This window comes from Acanthisitta chloris, unplaced genomic scaffold, assembly GCF_000695815.1.
Source record: "Acanthisitta chloris isolate BGI_N310 unplaced genomic scaffold, ASM69581v1 scaffold13577, whole genome shotgun sequence".
NCBI classification, from domain to species: Eukaryota; Metazoa; Chordata; class Aves; order Passeriformes; family Acanthisittidae; genus Acanthisitta; species Acanthisitta chloris.
The window spans coordinates 10,960-37,349 of record NW_008684385.1 but is presented as its reverse complement, the minus strand read 5'-3'; the positions used below and the strand labels follow the sequence as shown (position 1 = coordinate 37,349).

General features: G+C 37.0%; 1 protein-coding gene across 1 annotated transcript in view; it reads right to left on the bottom strand.

Annotated features, from left to right (window-relative positions):
• COG6 (component of oligomeric golgi complex 6) overlaps nt 1-26,390 on the bottom strand; it is a gene marked incomplete at its 5' end in the record, with an annotated part of 51,801 nt that overhangs the window by 14,926 nt on the left and 10,485 nt on the right. The window contains 9 exons of the mRNA XM_009079323.1: nt 5,193-5,310; nt 7,006-7,097; nt 11,179-11,243; nt 15,644-15,735; nt 15,851-15,979; nt 19,631-19,724; nt 20,879-20,949; nt 21,177-21,259; nt 23,229-23,340. Coding sequence (XP_009077571.1) covers nt 5,193-5,310; nt 7,006-7,097; nt 11,179-11,243; nt 15,644-15,735; nt 15,851-15,979; nt 19,631-19,724; nt 20,879-20,949; nt 21,177-21,259; nt 23,229-23,340 — 856 coding nt within the window. The remainder of the gene's footprint in view (nt 1-5,192; nt 5,311-7,005; nt 7,098-11,178; nt 11,244-15,643; nt 15,736-15,850; nt 15,980-19,630; nt 19,725-20,878; nt 20,950-21,176; nt 21,260-23,228; nt 23,341-26,390) is intronic.

The following is a 26,390-nucleotide window of genomic DNA, read 5'->3' as shown; positions in this document are numbered from 1 at the left end:
ATTTTGCAATTCTGTGAAACTAGGATTAAATAAAACAAGATAGCAAATTAAATCAAAGAACTCCTCAGAGAAAGCACTGCTCAGAGTAAACAAAAGGTTGGTGGCTTTTCTAAGGGCCTAATCAGCTTTTAATACAGCCTCTTAAAAACCCCATAGACAGAGGACGCATACAAAGTACTACAGACTGGAACCTTGTAAATATTTATCTGGATGCTTCCTACTGTCAGTTACAACTGAGCAGTATCATAAGTTAATTCTCCAAACTGCAACAGTATTCACCAGTAGTCCAAGAAACTTGAGTGCACATCTACCAGAGAAGCTTCCAAGAAGCTGTGCTAAGCTCATTTGAGCTCTATTAGGGTCCTACAGAGGTCAACTAAGCACAATGCCTAATGACATGCTTCTCTTTTCAGCTATCAAGTTCATCTTGGAAGAAAAGATTGCTAGCTTTGCTTTATTCACATGGATCCATTCAAAACCACAACAGCATTCAGATCACAATATCAAGCAGTCTCATTCAATCTGCCCCATATCTGGTTTTCCAGAAACCTGACAGGTTTCATTCTGACAGGAATCAAATGATGAGGGACAAGTTTACAATTTTTTCAAACATTGCATGGGAATATTCTCCCACTGACAAATTTAACAGATAATTATAGCACTTAATTTGCATACATCTACTCTAAAAAGAACAGCATTAAGGAATAACAATCCCCAAATCTGATTTGGGGTACTCCACTATGAGTCTTCTAACAGCTTAGAGAGCAGACAATTGGAGTTTGCCACAAGCTCTCTTTAGTACCCTTATGACGACTCTCATTCCATTTCATTAAATGTTTGCAATTATTCTTTCCTTTACTAATTGTTCTGGAGCACTAGTGAAGCCAGATAAAAGACATGTGGGCTAGAAAATTCCCTAGAAAACTCCTAATTTATCAGCTGGCCCAATAAAACACACTGACATAGGTTAGTCTAACATGCCTGTTAAAATGCCTCACCAGTGGAGTAATGATTTTAAATGACAACTCTCATACTGAAAGAGCCGAAAAATCAGTCCATACACTCCAGTGAATTAGGTGATTTTACTCCCAGTTTCATTGAAACAGTTTCTGTTGTTCTGACAATTATTTTCATTTACTATTTTCTCCTGGATTTATAATCATCCATAAAATGGTAATCTGTAATGTTAGATCCGGCCAGTGAGTGAGCAACACAAGCAGAATCCTGAATTCCTAAACATTTGACTTATTAGTGTAAGGTCAAGAGAAACATATAAAAGGATACAAAATTATTGTAATGATAATTCTGAACCACTTTACTAGCACTGTTGATAGACCAGACCCATGGTTGGGTCCAAGGAAGCTAAAAAGAAACAAATACAAACACATGTATTCAGCACAAAGACACCAATATTGGCAAGAAACATTCTGGCTGAACCAAGAACCCGGACCAACCAATTGTTACCAGAGCTAGAAAGTACTGACAAGACTGCCCAACAGTGTCTCTGAAGGGTAAGAGCCAAAACTGCAAAGGACAGACAGGTTTGCAGTAAAAGCTGACGAGTGAACCTTCAGTGACACAGGAGATGGCTGGTGAAGCACAGCTTCTGTATGACATCAGTGTTTGAGCTCAATGACAGCCTGAAAATCTCCAAGTTGTGAATGGCATTTTAAACCCTGAAAACAAATTGTTACTAAGCTTACTGACAGGTTTCAAGGGGTGTTGGAGCCAAAGAGATGTCCTTTCCTCAGCAGCAATGAACTTACTTTCAGGCAGTGTGCTGAATATTCCTGTTACATGCTTTTCAGCCCATATAGAGCTACTTGAGAAGTCTGAATGAGAACACCATAAAAAGGCCTTCTCAGAACAAATAGTCTGAAGTTGAGAGCTGCTGACTACCTTATTTTCAGATTACAACCAGGATGCTTGAGCTTTTCTTATGTAATGAAAAAAAAAATTGTTCATAGGAAAGTGCTTCTGGGCAAACCAGTAAGTACTCTGAAGTAACTAGGGAATTCCTTGTATCATTTACACTGATGGCTTGACAACCAAGAGGGAGAATCCTGATCTAAGACTGTCTATAAGCTTCCATCATATGTAATATGGGACCCTTCTTAAAAGCAGAAGTGAAGAAGAAGCTGTTTTCTTGTCCTAGAAAGAACAGCCTGAAATCTCAGTTTCCCATTGTGCTTCAGAAACTAAATCCCAGGCAGACTGAAGGCAATGCTCAATTCAGGATAATCAATAATCTATGGAATTGTCTGTGGTGCTGAGGACATCAGAGTCAAATTACCATCCTGTCATTCATCTACATCCTAAGGATGGGTTCTTGACGAGTTAGCATATTTAATGAAACCTGCTTTGTCTAAAAAATGTTCCCAAATAGCTATACTTAAGAGAAATTCTGGTCTTACCAACAACTAGATAGACTATAGATATTAAAAAGCAAGTTATGAGCAACAACAGATGATACTAAGGGAATACTGTAATTAAAATGGTCTCACTCACACAAGCTATATTCACCACTTTCCAATGATCTAAACAAAAGAGGCATTTAAATCTACAGAAATCAAAATATTTTTATTTAAGAACATCCTATTTGTATTTTAATCTATTTCCAAAGTTATTTAAATTGCCTTAAGAATGATAATCTAGTCAAAGAAATAGACAGCTGATATTCCTTGAAACAGGTTTATCAATGCCTTAACATTTCCATGTAAGTGGAAATAAGGAACCGTGATTTCCATACGGTCCAAATGAAAAGTAATTTACTAATTTTAGAAGTGAATATTCTCTACGTGCACAATAGGAACAGCAACGATGCCTTTGTAATCACCCATCTAAGCGCAAAGGGTCTATCTTCCAGAGCTTTAATCTTCCCTGAAAATAAATAATAAAAAAAAATAATCTGGGAGCAGTTGCAGTGCTTACATAGCTGGCAAAAAGCCTGGGATGTGAAGAGAATCCTTCTAATACATATACACAATTTTAGTCTGAACACACATTAATAAAAAGGATGGTGAAAAACAACCTTCAGTTTCCTCAAAATGTAAAGGCATTGTGACATTCACTACTAAATTAACAAAGACAGTGTAAAGCATAAAAGCTGGTTATCTGTACATTAACACACAAAAACTCTATGATAAAATAGGGTCTTTATTGCATGTAAACTAATGTTTCGCCGAGTGTAATTCAGACAAAATAATTTTTTTTTTGTGAAGCAAAACTAATTTCAGCCATGAAAAGATAAGACATTATTCCATCAATTCAGTAGTCCACTCATAAAGGATAATAATACAAGGTGCTTCAGAGGACTGTCAAACTCTGAGTTACAGGAACTACACATCAAAACAGGAAGATTCCTTCTCAGACAGAGTTACCTCATTGTTAACTCCTGAAGCACAGAGACTAATAAATAATTGTGGATGCCTTTGTTACCCATGTATCTAACAGTCTTCCGAACGTCTTTAAGCTTTTGACCTCAATTAGAGCCTGAGCAAAGATCTTCATAGGGCACACAGGGAATGTAATATTGTCAGTGTTTCAGATTTAATTTATAAATGTGTTTATGAGAAAGAGCAATATTATGATCTTTTCCCATTACAGGGTAGGCTTGGTATGCCATTCATTACTTGTAATACAACACCACTGAAGATGGCAGTGCAATCACTGCCTTCATTGCCAGTAAAAGCAAATTTGACTGCTTTATAAAACAATGGCAGCATCGAGAGCTGGTTCCATCCAGGCCGGGGACTGAGGGAAGGGGAAGTAAGAGGGCAAAGAGGATTACACAACCTTCCCATAGTGACAATACAAGGAATACGCACTATGAACTGGGGATCACAATTCCTTTATCACTCTTTCTTCTTCTGAATTCTACGCATTACCAAACTGCAAACAGCAGATCACCCGAAACAAAAGCACAAAGACTGTGAGTTACGTGAGTAGGAAAATCATGCTGGATCCTGTTTGAGTACAGATGTAATACCCAGCAGGATAAATAAATAGAAAGGAGATGAATACAGAGCTGGCTTACAGTTTCAAGCCAAGCAAATTTCTTTCCTTAAGCACTTTGTAAGCAAAGAGCAGTCACACATTTTTGCTAAGGTCCATCACCAATTTCTTTTCGTAAAAGGAAGTACGCAGATATTTTATTGTAGCTTACATATTAGGAAACAAAATGGTCTTTGGTAAATTCATGCTGTGCCTGTCCATTTCATGTTTTGTGAATTCAGCTTTAACTGACCCTTGAAGAAGCATTAATAGCAAAGGAACTATTATTCCAATGACACTGCATTCAAATGGAAATACCCCAGAGCAGCAATGTACTACGTGGACTTGAGTAGCATGGACTGTGGGTGGCAGCAGCTGAGGAGTAACCCAACGAACAAATGAAACCACTGAAAGGAGACACTGGGATATATGGGAGAGAAGAGGACAAACAACTGTTCCTTTGAGAAAGCCATTCCTCAGCCCCTGCAGAAAGACAGGAAATTGGGACCAGACACAAGCTGTGCTGAATGAGAAAACTAGTTTGAGACCACAGAACAACAGTGACAAAACTCAGAAAATCCAACTGAATGGTCAGCACACTACATGGCACAAAGAACAGTTTATCTAAATCTAGGTATTTTCTGAATTTTTCTGCAGGTTAGGTACAAAGAATTTAGAAATGCGTTTACAAATGTTACAGCAATGTTTGTGTGGCAAAACTATTTTTATAAAACATAGAAAAGCCAAAATTTTGTTTTTACTTAGCTTACCATCTTGGGATATACTCTGCAACTTCAAAAAAGGAATTATGCACATGAACAATTAACTACTGACCTGATGATATATTGATACAAATTATCTAACTCAATCACCCGATCTTGCTCTATCACACTTAGAAAAATTGCCGCATTTTGTTGCTTCTCATGGGTTTTAAAAATATATATAAACTGCTCTGAAAACAAATACTACTAACAACAGCATTTTAGCCATGTATCTATAACTCCTCCACTATTAAACAAATAAAACCACAACCAGAAAGTTTCTAATGTAGTTCCTTAGCTGAAATATTCAAACTATAAAAATCTCAGTTTTAGGAAAAGCTGACATATAAACCAGCTGTATATCAAATGATCTTACTAGATTAAAAGGAAATGCAAGTGTGTTTTGAAACATGAAAGCTGTATGACTCTGAAACAAACCTTGTCCATTAGTTTACTTGCATGAAGACTCAGGCTATTAAAGAATATTTTCTTGCTCAACAAATGCATTTCTTCAATTGTTGTCAACAATGTTGCTGCACTGTTTCCTACAATACCACTGAAAACAAAATTAAGATCATTTAACAAATCTGAAGGGAGGACAACATGACAGATTCAAATACTTAGACACTATTTCAAATAAGGTTACTTTCAAAGCTGAAAATTTACAGCAAATAATTGCAGGGAATAGTTCTCTGTATTGGCTCAGAGACTCACTCATAAATTGACTGTAAGAACAAGCATTATCAACTACATCATTAGGCAGATATTAAATAAAAGCTATCAAAGTTGCACAAACTTTTTTCGCAGAATTCTAAAATTTATTAGATTTTTGCTTTGTTATGCTCTAAATCTGTGTCTGTTGTAGAAAACAGATTTCATAAACCAAGAGGGTTGACAAGTATATTAGATCATACTGTCCTTTAGGGATAGCATTCTCTCACTTCTTTCTTCTGGGATATGTTGGGCATCTCCAAAAATGTGAGAATTCATGCCTTGCTACGGCAAGTGTCAAGCCATCACACTTAGCAGGAGTACCACAAACCTTAGATGGCACTATGTGAGTACACTCCTCTCACAGACTCACTCCCTCTGTCTAAAGTAAATACATTTTTAAGGCACAAAATGGCAGCGAAAATTCATGGCATCACAACAGGACTGATTTAAACATGTAGCTTGATATTCAGATTGCAACCTTGTATTTAATAGATCATTTCTCAAACTGCCTTTTCCCTTCACTAGTGAGGCGTGCTTTGTCTATACAGAGGAAATTATTCAGCTGGTAGAAGGAACTTCAGTGGTCTTTAAACAATGTGTTCTTAACAAGACAGAAAGCCACATATAAGACTTCCTAAGACCCTCCATTTTATCATCACATTTTCAATTGCATCAAGTTTTAAAGCCATTGGGAAACACTAACTTTGGAGACAGAAAAATGACTGCAAAAATCTTGCAGTTTTTTGAACAATTAAATTAGGAATAGGTCTAATATGTGTTCTACCACAGACCATGTAGTGCCATCACAATTGAGGACTTTAAATATGGTGGGACATGTCCAAGACCCACTTATCCCAGTCTGTCCAACATATAAATATCTTTTCAGAGAAGCTCAAGTAGTAAGATTAATGATTCCAGTTCTCAGCAGTTCAGTCCAGGGCTGTGGAGGAAGAGTTTTCTGCTACTGCTGTTTTTAACCAACATGAACTACTGCATAAGGCACAATGCATAAAAACAGCAGCTCTGGCTTTTCTCCAGTTTCTGTGTTCCTGGTGGCATCTGGAAGGTTGGAAGGCAACTGGGGCACTTTCAACAGCAAGATACGGAGATAGGCACACATCTTCCCAATGGAAAAATGGAAGTGCATAATTAGAAAAATATGTTCTCAAAACTGTTGCTTTAAAAAAAAAAAAGGAACAATGTAAGTTCTACAGGTAATTGTAATATTTTCTCTAAGGGGACTTGACTTTGTAATCTTATATGTTTTGCAGGCTTTTTTGTATACTACTTAAATCTACACAGAACAAGAAAGAAACAGTTTCTGTGGCAAATTAATGCTATATTCCAAAGCAGATTTGATATGAATTAAGGAATGACAACAGGTAAATGGCATCTGCTTGATATCATGTGCATTTCTTCTCAACGTTATAGTACAGAGCAAAAACTAAGTTCTAAAAGCACTCTTTTTGACAGATTAATCTTTATGTACAGAGTTAGGAAAAAAGACATCTTTAACATACTTTGTAATTTTGTATACCTGATTGTATGGTGGTAGAACTTGAGAAGATTAGAAATCTTGTACAGTAAAACTGCTCCTGGCTCAGCAACAATCACCTGCTCAATTCTAACCTGCAGCATAAACAAATACAAGCATCATTCAGGTCATAAGTTTCAAAAGCCAACTTCCTAGGATTTTATAAGCAATATACGTCTGATTCCTGAAAAACAAATTTAACCAGAAATAAATTTAAAAAGAGAATGTCCTGTTAACAGTAACATTCTGTTTGAACCGAAGTGCTTCTGGGTTGCCAAGCATCTGGGCAGAAAACAAACAGGCATATGCATTCTTTAAAGAAAAAACAAACAAACCAACAAAAAAACCCACTAAAAAACCAAAAAAACTTTCAGAAATCCCATTTCCCAATGATTTTTCATGCAACTTGTTATTGAAATTTAAAAATAATGAGATCATTTGATGGATTAATACCAGTACACATTGGAATCCTCCCCAGTACTGAATATCAAGCAGCTGCAAACTGTACAACTATGATCATTAGCATCATGCAGCGATTCAGACCAACAAAGTATTAGGTATTTTACCCCAAAATCAAAATTTCACTAGGATGAATCTCTTCCTCACTTAAAGGAGAGCTTGTATATCTCCTACCAGTATTTAATTAGATATATTTATAACCAATGACCAGCTACGTTGACTGTTTATCTCAACCAGTAAATATTGGCTACACAGACCAAAACAGTGCTGACTGTCTTTAGAATTGGACAGTTGATGTCTTGTCTCCATGGAACACACAGTCTCCATCCACTCATAAAGACTGCCCCAGGGTCAGTCTTTGTGCACTTATGAAACAGAATAGACAGTGACTTATCACTGCACTGTTCTCCCACATGCCTGTGTGTGAAAGGGCTACACACAAATCCTCAGCCACCACTCGACCTCCCAAGTTATTTGCTGCTCAGTGGAACATGATGTGCTGCAATGCCTTCTTGTCAGAGCCAGCTATAGGGAGAAGCTACTAAGATTCTGCTTCCTCAACCCTCTCCCTTTGCATCCAATTCACAGACAAAAGCCAAAGAACACTTTTTAACTCTTATTCAAAGTGCTCATTGCCCGAAGTTAATTTCAACACTCAGGTGAACTTCGCTCTTCAATGTGTATGTATATGCCACAGTAGACATACAAACACCTGCCTCCAACATTGCCTCAAGGTCATTTGGGCATGGGTACTGAGTACATGCTAGCTGTACAGCAGAAGAGAATATGGCAGGCAGGGGGAAAAGAGAAAAAAAAAGTTTGCCCTACAAAAAAAACAGCAATAACAAAAAATATAGAAAATAATTAACAAATAGAAAAAGACAGAAGAGGCAGCAGCAGACTTAAAAATAAAGATTTAGGATCAGGTAACAAAAAGAAGAATTAAAGAAACAAATCAGGAAAAGCAGCACTGCTGCTTCCCATACATAAGTCAGCACTGGAGAATTAAAATTTGCAAGAGACTCAACCTATCAGTTCAGGGAAGCTCTTACCATTTCTTAATCCTATGTATCCTGTTGCCAGCTGACCATAAAAGACCATCTGAAGTCTACATAAGGCACCAAAAACATATTGTTTTGACCTCATCTTAAGTGCTATGGAAAAGATGAGTTTAATTTAAACGTTTTTTGGTGGGTTTTTTTCAGGATTCTCCTTACTTCCATCTGAAATAGAGGCCTGTGGTAAGATCTACCACTAGGGAGTATTCAAGATTCACCTGGATGCCTAAAATGCAAACCAAGTATCAGCAAGAAATGTGGGCAATTTATACTGCATAACCTTTCTTCAAAACTAGGAAAAGAGTATCATATTCACATGGAAAGGTATAAATTAGTAAGCAAACGCTACATATTTCTCTAATTATTTAAGAGCGCTCATGGAAATTCCATGACTAGGCTTCTATCGAGCTATTTTATACTACAGCATCAACTCAAATCAAAGTGACAGGTTTGCAAACATCAGCAGAAATCCCCTAGAAAAGCAGTGTACTGTGGTGCCACACGACTACAACAGTGTTTTCCCTGAAATCAGTGAAGCAATTTTCTTATTGTGGATAATCTTCAGAAAGAACAATGTATTGTGGAAAAGTATTCTCTAAACTGAGTCTATTTTTGTTGTCCCTATGAACATGGTGGCTTGCAATTATCTGCATTGCATGAAGGCTCTTCTGCTTGTGGGTTTCTGGAGGGTTTTTTGTGCCTTTTTTTTTGTGCCTTTCCACAGGGGAAACTAAGTCCTCCATATTTATACTGGGAAGTCTAGACTAGCAGTGAATTAACCAAAGTTGCATTCTACTAAAATAGATAATACAATGGGAAGTCTTTAATTGTTTAGCTGTTTTTCACTTTTATAAGTACAGTAACTAACAAACAACAATATTTCAGGGGATGTTTCTACAGAGAACAGAAGGACACAAATGTAAAGAGTTTGGCAATCAAAATGGAAGCCATTCTGTACTAAACTATAAAAATCATAAGTACTCAGATCAAGGCCAAAAATCCCTCCACCTTACAGAAAGGTTTGATTCTATTCCTAATTACTTTGTTGGAATGCACAGAAATACTGATCTCAAACATCAGCATTCAGTGTTAACAGAACTAAAGCATGCAAGAAGAACACAAAGTTTGGAAAATATCTTCAAAAAACACAACGCTGTGGTAACAGTTTGGTTGCTTATTACAACAGGTGTTTGTCAACAGGTCAAAAATGAAAGGCTGTGAAGGATGATCGTAATTATATGGCAACAGGCACAAAACTGAAATAGAGGAGGTTCTGTCTGAACATCAGGAAAACACTTTTGTTTTACTGTGTGGGTGACTGAGCACCGGCATCAGTTGCCCAGAGATGCTGTGGAGCTTCCATGATTGGAAGCATTCAAAAGTCACCTCCACACAGTCCCGGCCAACCACCTCTAGGTGGCCTGACTTGAGCAGGGTGTTTGGACCAAGTGACCTCCAGAGGTCTCTGCCAACCTCAACCCTTTGTGATCCTGTGACATTCTAAATGGCACTTTCTTGATTTTTACCTCTCTCCAGACCTTATCTTTTTCTTATCAGAAACTTTATCTATAGTATGCAGAAACTACCTGTTCACATTTGAGTATTTGTCAACAGGACACAGCTGTTATAGCTATTATAGCTATTATAATATAGCTATTATAAATTTCCTAAGAGAAATTTATAATAACAGTATTTAGAACAGTAGATTTTATTTTAAAAACACTTGGATTTATACACTGTATAGTCAGACAATTATTGCTATCAGCTTCATCACCTCAATTATTTTCACATAGTGAAGCAAATCCAATAAATAAGTTGGTCTGTCATTTGATGGATCATTATTAATGATTTCTATCAAATGCATCTGCTAAACTTGCTCAGGCTGCAGCTTGAAAAAAAGACAACTAGAGAGGGATGCAACAAATACAAGAAAATCAGGCCAGCATAAAGATGGTAATCAGGAAACAATTTTTCATGGTCTCTTTCAAATACAAGAGCTGGAGTTATTAAATAAACAAGCAAAAATATCACAAAAGGAGTTGGCTTTTCACAGGGCATGGAACAGTTCACTTCCCTCCTACAGGATATGTTGTGATTAACAATGTTTTACATCAATTTGACATATTCATGCAAGAAAAATCTATCGAGGTCTATTAAATAAAAAGACAGAAGCTATGACTCAGTAAGTCCTTAGTATATTCAGAAACAGGCCAGAAAACTACCCTATGGAATCATCATGACAACTGCATAACCTGTACACTCTTCCCTAAGCATATGTTAATGATCATTATGAAAAATAGGTAGTAAATTAAATTTTCATTTGATCCACTACTGACATTACTATACACTTGTCCCAGAGATCCTATATACTTATCCCAAAGCAATATTTTTGTACATAAGCACTCCTGAACCTAGGAAAAGAAAAACAAAATATTCACATTTAGTACCCTAAGTATCTCTCACTACATGACTATTATAAACCAGGTATCTATCAACTAAGGAATCTTCAATCTGAGACTCATAGAACCCTTCAGAAGTTCAGACTAACTCTTAACCAAGGGCAATGAAAATACATTATAGAGATGGGGGCACAAGTTCTGAAATAACATGACAGAACAATTTTTATATTTAGAGTGCTAAGGAAAACAAAATACTTCACCTTCAGAGGCCTGCAGACACCTTCTGTGATGTGCCCAACTACTTCTTGAATATTTTCTTCCACACCTATAGTTAATGCAAAGACATGCTAAGATGATGCAAATGTAATTCTGTTTTCTTTAAGACTATAAAACAAATAAACACATGTAGGAGGTACTCCTCCATAAAAAGCATTATGAACTGTATGTTCTTTTCTCCACAAAACTAGTTCACACCTCCACTGAACTTCAAATCTAGCCATTAAGAAATAGCTGCGTGACAAAACAGTCTCAAAGTCATTACCTTTTGCTATGCCACTGCTTCCTAGTGCAACACAATGCCTGGGGATTTGAGGGAGAAGCAGCAACGGGAAGAATAAATGATCTAACAAGAAGCTGTCACAGTAAGACTCAATGTTAGCACCTCATGAAATGAAACTTGGGGAGGGGCGGGGGGAGGCTAGTGAGATGCTAGAAAAACTAGGAAAAAAAAAAACCAACTAGGAAAAAAACCCAACCCAGGTCAGTGAGATGCTCAATACACAAGCCATTCTGAAAGGCCTGAATGGCAAATACACGTCTGTCAGTGTTGGGTACTGACGTGCTCAGGGCATTGTTACAAATTAAGTGACGTGTGTACCTCCACACTGCTGTGTGCTGCAGCATTAGCAAATGCTTCCTCCCCAGCAGCAATTGAAACTCATCTTTCACAGAACTATATACAAAAGAGAATATTGCCCTATCTTATCATGAAACACAAATGAATTGTTGCATGGCAACCAGAGCTGTCATAAATCAATCAAACTGAAAGCAACAGATCTTCACGCTCTCACTTCAGTAGCAACTCAGAATAGATTTATGGAGAAAGCAATACTTTAATTCTAATTTAAAACTTGCCAACAAGAGTTCATCTTCAGATGGGACCCATGCAATGAAAGTAAACAAACCAACTCTGACACGTGACAGAAATCAGGTGACCTGAAGCTGTATTTTGCTTATTTCAGACTAAGAGAGATTACCTCTGAGGGTAAAAATAATGAAAGATCAGAGATCTGTGCCAATGCCTCTTTACACCAAGACATGCGAAAAGCCACTTAAGCAGTAACAACTGAATTCAGTCTGGTGAGCTTAAGAATTTCAACATACTAAATTGGTAAGGTAATAAAAATATGTTTATAGACTTGAGTACCAATATCAAGGAAGAAAGCAAGATTACAAACCACAACATGCATGCTCTGTTATGCAATGGATAGCTTCCAGATACACCCTAACAATTTACAGTGTTTAGTAGGAACAGTCACACTTTTCCTGTTCGTCAGTGTAACAAGCACCTACCACATATTTGCAATAGTATCACATAGACCAGGCTGACTTCTAAACAAGTTGTTGGGTATGAAATATTTAGCTCAAAAAATATGCAAGTTTGAGTAACAAAGGACATGGAATAACAATCTTGATATACCACATGTTTGTGCCTTCATATGCATTTCCATGTCCAATTAGAACATTCGGACTCCACAAGTGGTGAAAAGAAATCTTCCAGCAGAATGCAAGCTATTAGTATGTCATACAGACATGAAATAATTATGGAATACACAATTCTTAGAGGCCCCAAAAATCACTTACAGAAAACAGTTCATGACTGAAGATATGCTTCCCACTGCGTGCTACACCATATATAATTTTTCTCTGTGAACCCTGCTATAAAAGCAGAGATCTTTCTTGGACTTCGTTTAGCTTCTGTTCTCCATCTGGGTTCCTGTAGCTAAATGAAAAATGGGTTTCTACTGCATCTCTTTAGATGCCTGCAATTCTCCTTTCCTTTCAAGTACAAGATCTCTGTAAGACTGGAAGGCTCCTGCTGGCAAAACACCTAATCACCAAAGAAGAGAATCAGATGTTTTATGCTTGTCCAACAGAACAGTTAAACTTTTCTGAATGTGTTTTCAGTGCTTAAAATTTTAATAGCATTTTTGGCCAGATAAATTTTAAACAGTTAACATTTGGAAGCTTAATATTTAAAAACTTTGTAAAAGCTATTCTTGAATACTTGATTATGGGCTACATAGTTTGATCACTTTGAAGTAAAAACAGCGATGGGAATGTTTCTCAAAAAAAAAACCTGTCTTTCACACAATTTTTCTTGCAGTGGGACCAAATCCACCTCTATTGCACCAACAGCTACATGTGTGGCTTTTTTTGCCTTTATTTTTGCCTTTTTATTTTTCTGAAATGTGAAGGGAAGTTTTGGTATAGCTGTGATTTACCACATTCTCCATAGTTCTGAAATTACACAGAACTTATGGAAGAATTTAAACAGAAATCTGAACTCAGAACAGATAGATCTGAATTAAAATAATAAGAGGTTCCATCTGCAAAAAGCTACTCAAGTTAAAATTAAAGTGAAAACATGTGACTGACCTAACTTCACACCATCAGGTAGGTTGCCTTATCTATGGTAGTTCCTCGGGCTCCCTCTACAGGGAATAGAAAAAATAAAACAGCAGTTTGTGCCAAAAGTCTCCAGAAATGCCAACATTAGATCTTAAATTTTGTTGGGAAGATTTGCCCTCCGAAGATGCAAATCTCTGTCATTATCTGCAATTGCAAATAAACAAGATGTTCACCTGTTAAGTGGCTAAGTGAAATTCAATCAATTTCTGCCACAGCCTGTGCTGTGGCATAACCAGAAAGCTGAAGACAATACAACAGCACAGGAAATTCAGCTTGGATCTCTCAGTACCATACATGCTGTACTCACTGACTACCCACTACCAACTCAGGATCTGTATTTATAAAAAGCATATCATCCCAAGGTACCTCATGCCTGCACTGCCCATAAACATGTCTTGTTCAATCCAGTGGTATCCTGTTAAGTACTGTTTTGTTTTACAGATCTTATGTCACTATCCTTGTCACCAAAGAAAATTTCTCAAAAATGCAGAGGAATAGTTACAGACAGCACCTCCCAAGATTTGTTGCTCCCAGTATGAAGGTAAGAATCCCTCTTTCCTTGAAAACTGTACAACAGTGATGGCAAGCCCATTCCTGGAAAGCTTAGGAATTTCCTTCTGACGAATATTGAAATTCTTGCTTATAACAGCCTCTTGAGAAAAAAAACTTTGGCCTGGTGATTTTTTCTTTAGCAAATTTTTTCCCCAAACAATTATATTTTCTGTATTATCAAGCAGCTTTTTCTGATCTATGGCTGAAATGCTCTAAATATATCTAATTATATGTCCATAGCATCTCAGTATGACATCTTGCCAAGGGACTTCTTAGTTATACAAAGCACTACACAAAGAGGTGGGAGAATTTCAGAGCAAAGTGCAGGCCTGTGCAGCAGTAGTAGCCCAATCCACAGCAGAACGAGACACAGTAACATCCTCCATGGGGCCAGCTTTTCCTGAAGGACTCCCCAATTACAGCAGAAACATCAGCCATGTACACAGAACTGCCACGTCTTTTTCTCTACCGTAAAACCATCACAAGGACTGGCTTCCTGTCCTCCTGCGATACTGTCAGCAAAAAATCTTAAATACACTTTTATAGTACACTGTAACTGTAGTCCAAAACCAACAGCATTCATCCAGATTGATTTACAACAGATCCTAAACAGCATCCTTTCCTATACATCATTAACTAGGAAAGCCAATTAATATTTACAGCAGTAAGGAAAATGAAAACACATATTCACTTTAAATTCCAGAGTAGGATTAACTGAGACATACAGTCTGAAGAGCTCACCAGGTATAGATGAAATGTAAGTTCTTACAATGAGTTTGTTACAACTGAGTACATATGCTTCATTTATTACAACTGTCTTTGTCTGAAGCTGTGGAGGCAAATCATACTGAAGCTTCTACACGATAAAAGGTCTTAAAACAGAGCAAAGGGACTGAAGAATAAGCATGAGAATCTACAGTTCTGTTAATGAAGGAGAGCTTTGATATTAAAAAGCTTCTATCTATGAGCAGCCTACTTTGACGTCCATAAACCTATAATGATGTTAAAGGACAAGAAAATTCCATTTTACTTGTAACATAGAAGGAAGAGACTTGTAGGAACAAGGAACAATATTTCAGAAATTTACTAAACAAAAGAGCAAGGCATAATGGGAATCCTCAACATAACAATAAGCAACCCTATGACAATGTTTTCAAGGAGAGATGTATTCATATACATTACAAGCAATTCCTGAACATGAAACTACAGTCTGAAATGTCACTTTGTAAATTGAGTGTACATCTGTTATGAGCACAGTAACATAAAAAGAGTGCATTTTTAAATACTCTTCTTTGTTGCAGGCCTTCTTTTGGCACAATGCAATTGCCACCTACTCTGAGACTATTTCCAGGAAAATCTAAGCTCAGACTCTCATAACTGCAGCCCAGCCTAAGCCCAGCCTAAGAAATTAAACACGCTTTCAGACTTATCACAGACTTGCTTTCTATCATTGCCCAATTTATGCTTTAAAATCAGTACTACCTTGAATAGTTACAAGTTTTAACATAGCTTCGAGGTGCTCTTTTTCGGAAGCTGTAGCTTGATGTAACCAGGCCAGCATGTCTCCAACGTACCTACATAAAGACAGAAATTTCCATGTAAGTCAGCGGTTTATGGTGTCAGGGATTCAAAATGGCAACAGGCAAAAAAGAAAGGATTACTTCATATAGATTCTTGCTAGTACTGTACCTCAGAGGATCATGAGAGTGCATTTCAATAGGGCGGGGAGTACCTCCCAGGCCTCCTCTGGTCAGAGCATCTATAAAGCCACGGACTACAGCACTCCTTCTAGCTGTCCCAAACTCGTCCAATGTGTATCTGTTATTAAAACATAAGAACAGGATTACAAAAAACCCCAATGCCTCATCACAGTTAATTAGTTCAACTTTACAGCTAATACAAGTAACCACTTCTATAGTTTCAGATATCTTCCATCAATGTTTCTACTTTAAAACATTCAAAACCATTTGATTTTCTCAACTCCTCTGAACAGATAACTGCAGATTACTTTTCCTTGACTTTCCCATTTGCTTATCCCACACAAATCAATGAATGAAAAAAACAGCTTTTCAATTTTTGTATATATAGCCATATCTGACAGGCTTGGGACTCTTGCATGCATATGGTCCAGCTGACTGAGAGAAGCAGCAAAATATTGCACTGCAACACAAGGATTTTCCATTCTAGGCTACCAAATGACTAGTAGCACAACAGTTATTTTCATTTGATAGCTGTTCATGGATTTAAATCAAATGGTCTTAGCTAGAAATTTAATGGATGAACAATCACAGCCCAGAGTGCCTAATCTCAAATGGGTTGCTGGTGACAGAGGAGGTACCAAGAACACACACACACACGGCTCATTTCTGGAGCAGGATACCTTCCTGTTGGTGCTGAAGCATGATAGCAAGGATGGGAAATGAACATGGTTAACATCCCAGTTACCTTTGCTTACAAAGTGGATCTTTGCAAGCCACAGGACACTTCTATTATTTTTTGTTTTATTTAAGCATTTTGAACTACATACAAATCATGAAGGAGAAAAAGAAAATACACATTAGAGTCTATTTTTCCAATATAACTGAAAAAATGTCAAAGAGTAAGCATGATGTCACTTACCAATGACACCCAGGATGTGAACATGTATAAAATAACAATACAAAAAATGCTACTCGCTGACTGAAGTTAAATAAGTACTGCATTCACATTTAACAGAGGTAGGGAACAAAATATAGAAGAAAATAATATACTGTTTTGACATTCAGTTCTAACTCTGCTATAAAAATTCCAAGGAAACCTTCAGTTTGATTCTTTTTAATCTACATTATTATTTGAAAGGGGGGAAAATGTACACTGAAGAATCTGGAAATTTCTGTTTAAATTTTTTTTCTTTATACACTATACTTGTTACCTCCGAGAGCAAATACCTGCAATTAAAAAAGTCTAATGAAATGTCTTATAAATTAGTATTTACAAAAAAAGTGTAATTAAAAAGGGAAGGTATATGGGATCTGATGACTACCCACAGTCCAGGAGGAGCAGTATTGGAGTGAAAAATCTCAAGTGTCTGTAGAAACCAGCTAAGCTTTATTTTTGCCCCCTCCAATCAACAGCTATACAATAAATCATTTAAAATACAGCAATGAAACATATCTTGTAATCTTGTTATTAGTTTTGAGAGCAGTGTTTAATAATGATTATTTTGTATTATAAAGAAAAAGAAAACTACAATTTTCCTTCTGCTCTCAGTAGAACAGGGCACAACCATTACAAAACCCTGCATTGTAAAAAATTCAGTAATCACTATTATTTACACTAGAACACAGTATTTACCACTATGTTATTACACATAACTCATGTTAGGGGAAGAAAGCAACATTTGGATTCTTTTCAGCCCAGTTTCAAGTTTTAAACAACACAGTAATGATCACTGGGGAAAGAGGAAGGAGGTAGAAAAAGCCCTTGAAAACCAAAGTGGATGATGGACGAGGAATGCTGCCTTCAGCTAGGCCTCCATGTATTTTCTACAAAACAGTTTTCAATTTTTCTGTTAGAGCCAGGAAGAGAAAACTAAACCAAGATGTTTATTTCAGTTCCCTACTGACTGCAGTTCCCAGAAGTCCATCCATGGTACAAGATTTCTGACACTTTTAGTTAAAAAGATGAGAGTCAATATAAGAAAATAAGAATTGCAGATCTGTTTTTAAACTCCTGCCCTTATCCATCTTACTTTCAGCCAATCAAATGACAACCTTTATCATATGCAAGGGCAGTCATTTGGCAGAAAAGTGTTTAGTTTGCATAGCAGTGCTTACACATGAAACAAAATAACAGCTTAAAATTACTTTCTTCTGTGACATAAATTTTTACATTTTGAACTGAGCAGTTTGTGAGATACTTAAAGGTATACAAAAAAATTTGGAAGGAAATAAATTAGGGATCTAAAATGTACAGCACCAGTACTCTTATTTTGATAATACTGTTGTATGCAAGTAGTTAAGCATGATAATCCACGATGAAAAGATGTGAGTGCTTCTTCTACAGCCACCTTTACTTTTGCCTTTCTGGCAGAAGAAAAGTCCTACCTCTCAAGTTTTACCTTTGTTAATACTAGTACTGTTGTTTTCAAGAGAATATCAGAAGGAAAAATAAAGTCTCTTTCGCTGGCAAATTTTAAACTGGCCAGCTATGGACTTATACAAAAGATGGTTTTTTCTCCATAAATGTTAAGAAAGCAAAACAATGACTTTATGAAGTTTTAGAGTATCATAATTCAACCAAATATTTATTACAGAAAATAAAACTGTATCTAAGAAGAATCCTATAAAATGTTGTGAACACAGTTGTGACTGATCTTTTGCAGCTGTAAAAGAGGGTGTGGAGGACAGAATGCACTAAAGGACACTGCAATCTCCAGCCATGGCCCAATGTACCGCAAGGCACCACATCCAACAGCCAAGGAGGTCGGGTCACATCACCTCTCCCTCACATTAACCACCAGAGCTCACTGAGCTCGTCAAGATCTGTGCTTTCCTTCATACTGACAGAATTCTTAAGGTCCACTTGCACTATGCATTTTTCCTGTGAAGAGCTCCATGGTGATAGACAGTGTCACATAACTATGCCTTTGCACACCTGACACTCAAAGGTGAGGGCAGTCTTTGAAGATTGCCCAGTACTCTGCTGTCCTGGACACCTGGGGCTAAAAGAAATTTGCAATAGTTGCAAAATGTGATGAATCCGTTTTTCAAAACAAAGGAACTCCATGAACCAAAACACACACACAAAACCCCCAAACAACTAAACAAAAAACACCCAACCTGAAAAGCAGAGAAGCACAAGTATCTATCTCTTCAGGGATGGCCATCCCAATGAAAACAGTTCTTACAGTGCCACCTCGTGGGTGTCGCTTAAGTACCATTTCATTTCCTTTAACTAGTCCCTTCAGCAAATCCTGAGTAAGAACAGTAGTATTTTCATACATATATAAGTACCCCTAAGCTTTAGAGGTCTATATGTAGCAGTTTTTAATAGATTGCTGTGCAACCCATACTGGAAGAAATTCTTACTAGCAGAGGCATTTCAGTAAAAGCTAATTAGCCTTTACCAATTTTTCACTTTGGAAATTTAAATGAGACAATCCCGTGCTTTGGACAGCATTTTTTACCCTAGAATGAGAGCAGCAGAAATGCACAATTCATTTAGATCAAAACGAAAACAGTCTGACATTTTACTTTAATTAGAAATCAGTAAGTTGGAAAAAGTCCAATGACACTCACAGTACCATAACTGTGTCAAAAAGACTTCTGAAATTTAAAGCAGTTGAAATAGATTCTTTAAATTTCTTGTTTTAATTTGACACAGAAGTAAACTGTCACCAGCCTTGGCACCGTAATTCATGCCCATCTTTAAATCCCATAAGCTAAAAATGTTAATTTCTGTTACAGATAATTGCAAACATTTACTTACTTGTACAGGACAGGTCTATCTTGTAAGGCTTCCATGGCTTGAGCGAGAACTGGAGAAATGTCACATGATTCTTGTGTCAATGTTCTGCATTCATCTATAAAATACCAACACAGATAAAAGAACATTCTTTACACCGTAACACATTTTATAAGAAGCTGTCAAAGAAGAAAATGTGCTAAAAACTCAAAGGCTTTTGATTTTGAATTGAAGCCTTGAGAATATGCTACCTGGGCTAGTTAGTGTTAATATAACAAAAATCCCCGACAGTGCTGTAAAATGCATGTCCATCACAAATCCCAACAATAATAACGGTGAAAGGAAGCTTAATGTTTGTTTGTGCCCACACAGAAATGCTGAATCACTCAACCATCAGACTTCTGTTGGGCTCCTTTATAACTGTTTACCACATTCCAGGTAAACTATTAAGAATGAAAGCAGCAAGTATTTAAGCAAGCTGTGGGTTTGTTTTGCTGTTTGGTTCTGTTAATTCTTTTCTTTCATCACACTAACTATATAATCTTGTATATTCCATCCAAGAATGTGGAAATCATATAAACTAAATCAAACATTGGCATAAAAATTCCGACTTTTCAGTAGGGTGAAACCACAACTATTATCTGAGGTTTCAGCATCTGCTGAAGAACAACTAACAAATACAAAAATCACATTGCACCATTGGGGGTTTTTTTCCCCACTCTTACTGTCAGTGTTTTTGGAGTAGTGAGAAGTAAGAAAAAGCATTTACATTTTACACTATCAAGAAGTTACACAGAACATGGATGCCTGGATCCAGGGTACATATGCAGAAAAATAATTGCCTACTATCATTCAAAATAGCATCCTGATAAAAGAAGGTGGCCTTTTTTTCTTTTCTAAAAAAGTAATAGGCCACTCCTCCCGCTAAACTAACCCTTACTACCAAATTGTGAAAACAACAACTTCCCTGTGACCTTCAAGGAAATAAAATTCAATGCACTTAATAATTTGTTTGGACTACCGAAGTATAGTAATTGCTTTCTGTGGAAAATCATCTACTGAAAATACAAATCACAAACAGTGATGAGATTGGCTCAAAAAAGGAGAGAATCTCCAATTAACTATTTGGTTCATAACAAGCCTTTCACTAAGGGGGAAACCAAAAGGCCTGTTAGTGTATCTTGGAAAGGGTTTTAAAGTTCAATCCACATGAAGGAATTAAAAGAATCATCATAATAATATACATAAACATAAAAACATTCTTAGTCCTACTTTGAGTCCATCTGTAAAGTCGTTCATAAGATGTCTCTTGCAGCAAAGCCATCTGTTCCATAATTTCCAAGCTACAAGACAAAACCAAAAAAATTGTTTGCAAATGCTATTTTAGGTAGGACTAGCAAAGGCATGTGCAAATCAAATGAAACACATTATTAAAATGATGAAGATTTTAAAATGTTGAGTTTTGTGTGAAGTACTCTATAAGTCATATGAAGTAAAAGAGTAAGATCTTGCTCTAACTTCTGCTTTTAACTGCAAATGGTTATCTTGCACTCATGCAAGTAGCACTCACCCTGCCCTTTGCTGATTTGTCCGGAGGAGAATCTTGACATCATCGTGAATTTGCTTTACTCTTCCCAAAGCCTTGAAAAAATCCTAAATCAATTAAAAAATAAAATAAAAGCAGTGTTTAAAAGCAGTAGCTTCTCATTCAAATCTCTAGCACTCTATACTCCTCATTTCAATTCCATATTTATGTTCCTTTCAGGCCTGTGTTCCAAATGCTGCTATTAAAATACAAGCCCTGTCTCTGCCACCTCTCACCTTTCATTCCACCTTAGGAGCCTCAGGATTTTTTAGTTTTCCACTATATCAAACCTTTCTTCCAAAAGAAAAGAAAAGAAAGCAGCAAAGATGTATTTTTAATTTGCCTTCTGCAGTATGTATACGTTTTACATTAATTAGTTAACACTTTGGGGAGGTTTTGAGAACACTACTATGCATTACATCATCATTACACTGATTCTATGATCAGGTCCCACTAATGTTAGCAACTAAAGAGCAAACAGAAACATTATAGAGTAACAATGATTACCAGTTCATATTCTTTGTTTTCATAAAATGGGCTAACAATTTCTAAATGAACATCAAACATTTGCAATAAACTAGACCAAGGTTTTCTGGAACAATCTTTCCACCCCGAGTAACCCAGCAGCAGCAGTGAAGTAAAAAAAGGCCAAACTCCAGATGACATGAAGGGCAAACAGGTTACTTTGCTACTGTTTCAGAGAGCAAATGAAAATCCACTAAAATTTTCTAACACGTCTTATGAAGTCATCTTTCAAACATCATGGAGAAACTAGTTAGTTAAGACATAACAGTTTCTCTTCTGTGATTTGAACAGTTTGCCTCAGGAAAGTAGAGCTTCCTTCTGGCTCAAGTCACATCAAAATAGAGATATTCTAAGTGAAGTAGGACACCGATTTAACCTACTCCCTTGAATCCATTGTGTTGAAGACCATGTTTACAAAAACCCAAATCACTCTTCCTTCAGGAGGAGAAAAAAAAATTTACCAAACCAGAAGCCTGACTAAAAATGTTTTAAGCACACTGGTTGATTACACCATAGGGTTGGACGCATGCATGTGATGTTGCTGAAGTCTGACAACTAAAGTAGCAGCCCTATTAGATCTGTTACTTCTGCACATTTCTTAGATCAAAGCATCAAAAAGACTAAACCTCATTCTGCTGCAAACCAAGCACTGAATAACTGGCACAGTACTGTTATCCTTGTTCTCTGCAATATGTGCTTTCTAGAAACCTGAATGGTCTTCATGGCAGTAGTGGTACAAAAGCATGAACCAATTGCTCAAGTGCACAAGCATTTAACACATTCCATTTATGCTTTCATTAGCACTGTTTATGGGTATCAGTTCCATGTTTGTAATAGCACTTTAATTGCAAGCAGGATGCCTGTGGAAACAAGACAGTAAGTCTCAGCAGGTAGTCTAGATTTAAGCAAGGGTTTTCATGCAACTACAATTAAAAAAAAATCTATTAAGTATACTCAATTCTTACTCAGTTTGCTTTTACTGCAGAACAATGTTTCTTCTTATTCAAACCACAAACATATTTCAAAACTTGTTCTGGAAGGTGGCCAAAGTGAATCAGCACCTAATATCTTCATCAACCAAATAACATAGAGGGAATTGAAGTGCTTCAAGACACCACATACCTCTATACATATGCATATGCAAAATGCAGACGAACACGCACAAGGGCAGTACTACGTGTTACTGAAGAGCTGCAAGTTCCTCATTTGCTTTATTTGAGTGTGATGGAGTTTTAAAATGCCTTCACTGAAAATTCAGACTTCATAAAGGTCTCTTTGAAGCTTAGAACCACATGATACTAATTTTTCCCTTAAACTCATTACATAAACTAGATTTAATGTTGATTTTCTATCACACATTTCAAAGTCATCAGAAATTCACCATTCTGTCAAAAGGTATGTTCCTCTGTAAGAAAACAATTTGCAAACTGAAAATGAGATCTCGTACACAATTCAGCTAGGGCACTTATACATTTTAGTTCAGGGCAAAGCTTTTAATGTTCATCGAGCTACCTCAGTAATTGGTTCATCTTTCGTGCCTCGAAGCAGGTTCATTTCATCTGGTGTCAGTTGGAATTTTGCTATGAATGCATCTGCAACTTGTGCTTTCATTTCCAATCTCTGACTGTAATAAAACAAAGTGAAGACAATTAGCTTTTTGTGAAATTAGCTCATTTATGAATTGGTTTTTATGCTTTATCAGACATTTTTCACACTGGTACTTTGGGAAATATAATCGGCATCAGAAACCAGTGTCATTAAATCATAATACTACATTCTTGCCATCAAACACTTGAGTTACACGTTCACATAGAATTTTCTATTAAAACAGCATAGATTACACAGTGAAAACAGTATGAGTGTACCTTAAAACATCTGAAAATATGAAGTTCTTTGAAAAACTATTCCCTTAGCATTAGATTCACAAGTTATCTAATCCAGATACTTTCTGCTTGTAGAGTTGTAATGCTTACAGTTATTTCCTTTCAACTTCACCAAGGACAGAAAGGGGTTTCAGCTCATGCTTTCAAAGACACAAAAAGCTGTAGCACCCAAAACGAGAAAATCTACTTTCCACAGACCAGATCTATTTCTTTGTAACAACATGCAGCTGAGATACAAATTTACTTATCTCACAAGTAATCAAAATGCAATGGCTAATTCTCTTGCTGACTAACCCTCCCCGAAATAAACACAGCAGGGATGTAATATGCAAACACCACCTACGGGCAGGACCTTCCTGCACATGTTTTTTCAAGCATCTTACAACCACAGAAGGACCCAAACAGAAGGGACTGGGACTACTGCAGCAACAGAAACTTTGCTTAAACTGTAGTTTGAGCAGACAGCGTTCCAGGAAATAAAGACTACATTTTTCATGACATTGAGAAGACAGTAATTAGTTATTTGTAGAAGAATAGGGTTCAATTCTTTTAAGATCATTTCAGCTTCCAATGTAACGTTGCAAGATAATGCACTGTTATTATAGAGTGGTAAGACAGGCAAGTGCATTTCTAATACTGACTGCAATAATTAAATTTCCTTGCAATATCAAAGCTTGAAAAGTAGTCTTTCATTTATTTACCCCTTCTCTGCTATCCAGCTAGCCTATGGACTTCATTCAGCTGACAAAGCACAGAAAACCGGCTTCCCTTCTGCAGACCTAGATGACCTTCTCATCCTGCAGTTGCACAAACTTTCACAGATCAGATTACATGTTTTGCAATTGTCAATGCTCTAGCATACTGAACAGCAAGAAGGGGAGGAATATAAATTCCAATAGTGTTGCAACAGTAGAATTTACAAAAATCAAAGGGGAGAGCAACTCAGCACTTCTAAGCTACACAGAAGAGACCTAAACAAAAACAAAGCTCAAAACCTCATATGCTTTAATACCACATCTTGAATTGATAATTCAGGTTTCCCTGGAGTCCAAGGCAGATATGCTCACTTTGTTTTTACACTGACAGTTTTGCAATGCTTAAAATCAACCTATCTATTAAACTTTCTCTAAGTAAACTCTACAACTGCAGATTTAGGGTCTCCATGAAGCCTCAGGTCAGGAACAAGAGTGATGATTTTGATCAACTAAACAGGCAACGATAGCAGATGCATTCATGAAAAATCGTGGCACTTTTCAACACGGTGGAAGGACACTGGAAAAACACCATTTTGAACACACTGGGTAAATTTTCAGAAGGTAGACCATGTGATAAAATCTGAAGAGAGGAAGTCATGGTGTTAAGAGGAAAAAATACCAAGAGAAGTGGTCTACAAAACATACAAGGTACAGGCAAGAAGATAATAACAAAAAATAAAGTATTTTTACTTCAGTGTTACGCCTGTGAAAGATTTTCTCAGGATAACTATGCCATTCTAGAAACACAGATGAAACATGGGTCAGTTCTGCCCTCTAGTAATATTCCCTCAATTCTGTGACATGTAAGCCATGCTGCTTAAGCTGCTTCAACCACCTCTGCTCATCCCTGCCCTGTACTGCCCTTGCCACTGTGTCAGAACTATTGTTACACTACCATGCAGTGAATCAAACCAGGGAACAAATCCCTCAGGAAAAAAACCCTCACAAAACCTGGGGTTTTTGGGGGGTGGAGATTACATGTATTTTCTAATTCAGTCTACCACAGCCTGTACTAAGGGACTGTGGGGTACCAAGTTCTGCACATACACTTCTTCTGTATTAAGGGGTGTAAAGAGGCAAATGGGCAGTGACTACTTAAGTTCCCTGCTGCTATGAAACTCTTCTGGGCTATAAAAAGAGGTAATTTCAAAATAGTCAGTAATGATTATAATAATAATGATAAACATCATCATCATGATAAATACTAGGACCCCAAAAATGACTAGAGGCATACGACGGTTATTCAAATTGAAAATCAGGCAAGGACGCTTAAAATTTCACGCAATGATGCTGCTTACAACAGCGTGTTCCTGTTCATGCCACTGTGCTGAGGAAGTCTAATCCCTCAACGTCACCATCATTGGACTGGCTGAAAAAATAACCTAATTTAGTGAATTAAATGTAATAATTTTTCCAAGTCTCTCCTCTTGTCATGGAAATCCTAATTTAATATATACCCACAAAGCTGAAAATACTTACACTGGATTATGCCTCCCTGTAGAGAAAAGGAGGAAGGTAGGAAAGAGACAAGAAAGCAAATGCAAGGCTTTCTCTGGTTTCAACTGAAAGAAGGTCTCCCATAAGCACAGGAGCAGAAACCTTTCTGTTCTTGGAACCTGTCTATCTCCCAAGTGCATAAACTTTTAAGTGCTCTTACAGAAGATCACCATTTATTAGTACCTTCTTCTGCCCCCAGTACATTCTGGGGGCAGAAGAAGGTACTTTCTGCAAGTCCTTTCTCTTCACAGTCCTCCCCTCCACTGCTTTTCTGCTGCTGTAGAGAACAAGGCTTGATCACACATCATGCTTTAAAGCCATTCCCATGCTTGGCCGTGTCCTTGGCTAGCACCTGCCATAACTGCTGACTGATGCACTCTGCACACTCCCAGTAATTAAATTCAATGAAACAGAGTCAATACGTTAAACTCTAGCACTCTGGCAAGTTAAAAGTTGCACAAGACAACAACCTCAAGGTGGCAGCAATGTTTCACCTACCTTTCTGAGACAGTGATTGGGAAGCGATGAGAAACATCTAT